The sequence below is a fragment of the Nematolebias whitei genome, chromosome 22 (genome assembly GCF_014905685.2).
Source record: "Nematolebias whitei isolate Nwh7 chromosome 22, NemWhi1, whole genome shotgun sequence".
Classification (NCBI taxonomy): Eukaryota; Metazoa; Chordata; class Actinopteri; order Cyprinodontiformes; family Rivulidae; genus Nematolebias; species Nematolebias whitei.
Genome location: NC_056519.1, coordinates 1304134 through 1307497, shown reverse-complemented (window position 1 = coordinate 1307497; position 3364 = coordinate 1304134). Strand labels below are relative to the sequence as shown.

The window sequence follows — 3364 nt, the reverse complement described above, 5'->3', positions numbered from 1 at the left end:
TGACCTGGGATCAGCTGACTTGAGATCAGCTGACCTGAGATCAGCTGGCTGACCAGGGATCGACTGACCTGGGATCAACTGACCTGAGATCAGCTGACTGACCAGGGATCAGCTGACCTGGGATCAGCTGACTTGAGATCAGCTGACCTGAGATCAGCTGACTTGAGATCAGCTGACTGACCAGGGATCAACTGACCTGGGATCAGCTGACTTGAGATCAGCTGACTTGAGATCACCTGACCTGGGATCAGCTGACTTGAGATCAGCTGACCAACCTGGGATCAGCTGACCTGAGATTAGCTGACTTGAGATCAGCTGACGGAGCGCCTTGTCGTTTGTCTCAGGTATAAGATCATCACGGAGAAGCCATCCGGGACGATCTCGGGTCATCAGAAGTGTGAGAACGGGAAGATCGAGTGGAGCTCAGAGATGCCGGTGTCCTGCAGTCTGTCCAAGTACGCTACCAAGCACAGTCCGGGTCCAACATGTCCAGCTGAGGCCGAGTGTTGGTGGCTCCGTTAATAACGTGCTGAACATCGAGCTCTCCTCCGGATCTTTCAGGGGTCTTCAGAGCCTCCTGACTCCAGTTCTCGCCAACATCCTGGAGGCTGACCAGGAGAAATGTTGGGGCTTCGATCAGTTTTTCGCAGAGACCAACGACATCCTGCACCGGACCGTCATCTACGTGTTCAGCCTGCAGCAGGCCACGCTGCACCACGTCTACATCCACGAGTACAACACGTAAGAAGCGCCGCCGGACCTGCAGCTCGCCGCCGCCGCCGCCTCTCACCCTGCTGTTCCTCCTGCGTCCACAGGGCCGCGCTGTTCCAGGAGCTGCTGAGCCGCAGGACCAGCATCCCTCTGCACAACCAGGAGCTGCTGTACGAGGGCCGCCGCCTCGCCCTCGACCCCAACCGGCAGGCCAAGACCTTCCCCGAGACGTCCCGAGACAACCCCATCATGCTGGTCAGCCGAGACTGCGTGGCCACCGTGGGACTGATCTTTGAAGACCGTAAGAGGTTCCTCTGTCCTCCACGGTTCAGTAAGAGCAGCTTCATGAGCAGCTCTGGTCTGTCTGACGCTCAGTCTCTGTCTCCACAGCGAGTCCTCCTAAAGTTCAGCCTCGCTACGACCTCGACCTGGACGCCAGCTATGCTAAGGTACGAGCCGGACCCGACTGAGACGGTGGTCCAGAGACCGTCTGCACCGTCCTGATGGTTCATGGGGTTTGGTTCTGGTTTTGTCAGATGTTCTCCACCTCTAGTCACAGTTTGTTGTTCTTCAGACCTTTGCAGGAGACGTGGCTCACTTATGGACAACCTCCGAGTCTCTGCTGGTCTATCAGGAACTGGTGCGAAAAGGAGTCCGAGGACTAATGTGAGTTCACACCGACAGAAACGGTTCAGTCCGATCCAGGGTTCAGAACCAAACATCAGGAGGTCTGGACCCAGTCCAGGCTGGTCCTCCCGCTGTAGGTTCACGCTGGTTCTGCTACTGGGTCGGGATGGTCCACATCCAAGTCCTGAATATGTAAAAGAACCCGGAGACAAAATAACTTCTCACAACGTTTCAGATCTTTCAGGACAGAGCAAGAAGAACCTTCTTTTAAATGTTTCAAACAGAAGCTACAGACGTCCAGTAAATGTCTGATGGACGTCCAAGCTGTGTGGGACATCATCTGCCCAGCGTGTTCAACAGTTTGTTTGTCTGTCTGTCGTCGCAGCGAGCTGATGAAGGAGGACTACAGTGAAATTCTGCACAAGAAGTCTGAAGTCTTCCGTCTCTGCACGTTCTGCACTCAGACGCTGGAGAAGACCGAGCAGCTGTGAGTCTGACGCTCAGAACCGAGTTCTGACCCGACCCGCAGCAGGTGTTGGGTCACCTGACTGCCTCTGAAACAGCGTGTGACGTGGTGGAGTCGGGTCCTCTGGACGGAACGTTTCATCTTCTCCAGTCTGAGGAGCTGCAACAAACTCACCTTCTCACGGTGGATCAACCAGTTTGTTGTCGACATCCAGAACTAGCTGCTCACAGGATCAGTCGTTGATGGATCGTTAGTGCCGTGATGGCTGCTTGTTATTCACAGAGGCTGAGTGATACGAACAATCACAGCATTGTAAGAGGGGGACAGTTGGACACGGAGGCTCCGCCCCTGTCTAATGATGGACGGGCATGGCCTCCTTCACTCCTCTCAAACCAACGTTCCTCTATCAAGGATGTGAACATCTTCATCCCTGAACGAGTGACCTCTGACCTGCAGATGTATACTGACACAGTATTTCTCTGTGAGGAGTTTGTTGCAGCTCCTCAGGCTGAAGAAGAGTTTTGGATAAAAGATGAAACGTTTCAAGAAGAAGAATCCTCCAGAGGACGTGACTCCACCTGGTCACGTTCGTCTACCTGGGTTAGTGAGCAGTAACGTGTGTTGTGCTGTGCAGGTTCGAGGTTCTGATGCAGGCCAGCATGCTGTCGTCAGAGTACGACGAGATCTCTGACATGCACAAGAAGGTTCTCAGGGTGAGTGCGCCCCTTCATCCTCATCTTCACAGGAAAGCCTGAGGTCCAGTTGGTGTCCGAGCAGTGTAGAACTTTACAAGCGTCTGTCGGAGGTTTCTCTGACGTTTGTCCAACGTGCTGCAGATCTCTGGTTCTCTGGAACCTGTGGAGAGAACGACTCAGGACATCAAGAAGCACTTCCTGTCTGGAGGCCTGCTGACCGACGGCTGGACTCAGCAAGTTGGAACTCACCCCGACGACAGGAAGTAAGGTTCTGTTAGACTTCACAGACTGTGTGTTGGTTCTGGTTCTGACGCCGAGTGTCTCTGCAGTGTGGAGAAAATCAAAGTGCTGCTGGACTCCATCACCGCCATCTACCAGCAGTTCAAGAAGGACAAAGCAGAAAGACGTGAGACTCTCATTGGATCTCAGTGGCACCATTAAAAGTGAAAACATGGCCGACACACGAGCCAACGTAAACTTCCTGTTTGTGTTGTCAGGTCTGCCGTACAACGAGGAGCAGATCCACAAGTTTGATAAGTAAGTTCCTGTTGTATGGAAGCTCCCGAAGGCCAAAAATACAACCTGCGACCAGGCTTCTGTTCAGGACATACTCAGAAATAAAATAAAGATGAAGAAAAGTTACAGAACTCCTAAAAACTATTTAAAAATAATTTTATTTTATTTTTTTATTACATGTAGTAAAATTATTTCTCTTGGGTTAATTATTCTATTTTCTTATATTTTTTTTTGTTTTGACTTCTGTTTCTCTGTGTCTTTGTAAGACAGAGTCATAGCCTGAAGGCAGCTTGTTGGACTAACTCTGAGTGTTTAGTTTTAACTCTTGAGTGTTTAATTTTAACTCTTG

The 3364-nt window shown here is 51.5% G+C and overlaps 1 protein-coding gene across 1 annotated transcript in view; it reads left to right on the top strand.

Moving 5' to 3' along the window:
- The window catches only part of tbk1 (TANK-binding kinase 1), a 10514-nt gene that overhangs the window by 4148 nt on the left and 3002 nt on the right, over positions 1-3364 (top strand). The window contains exons 8-17 of the mRNA XM_037695613.1: positions 345-455; positions 562-741; positions 816-1012; positions 1102-1160; positions 1286-1377; positions 1724-1825; positions 2439-2517; positions 2641-2762; positions 2829-2905; positions 2997-3036. Of these exons, the coding sequence (XP_037551541.1) occupies positions 345-455; positions 562-741; positions 816-1012; positions 1102-1160; positions 1286-1377; positions 1724-1825; positions 2439-2517; positions 2641-2762; positions 2829-2905; positions 2997-3036 (1059 nt within the window). The remainder of the gene's footprint in view (positions 1-344; positions 456-561; positions 742-815; positions 1013-1101; positions 1161-1285; positions 1378-1723; positions 1826-2438; positions 2518-2640; positions 2763-2828; positions 2906-2996; positions 3037-3364) is intronic.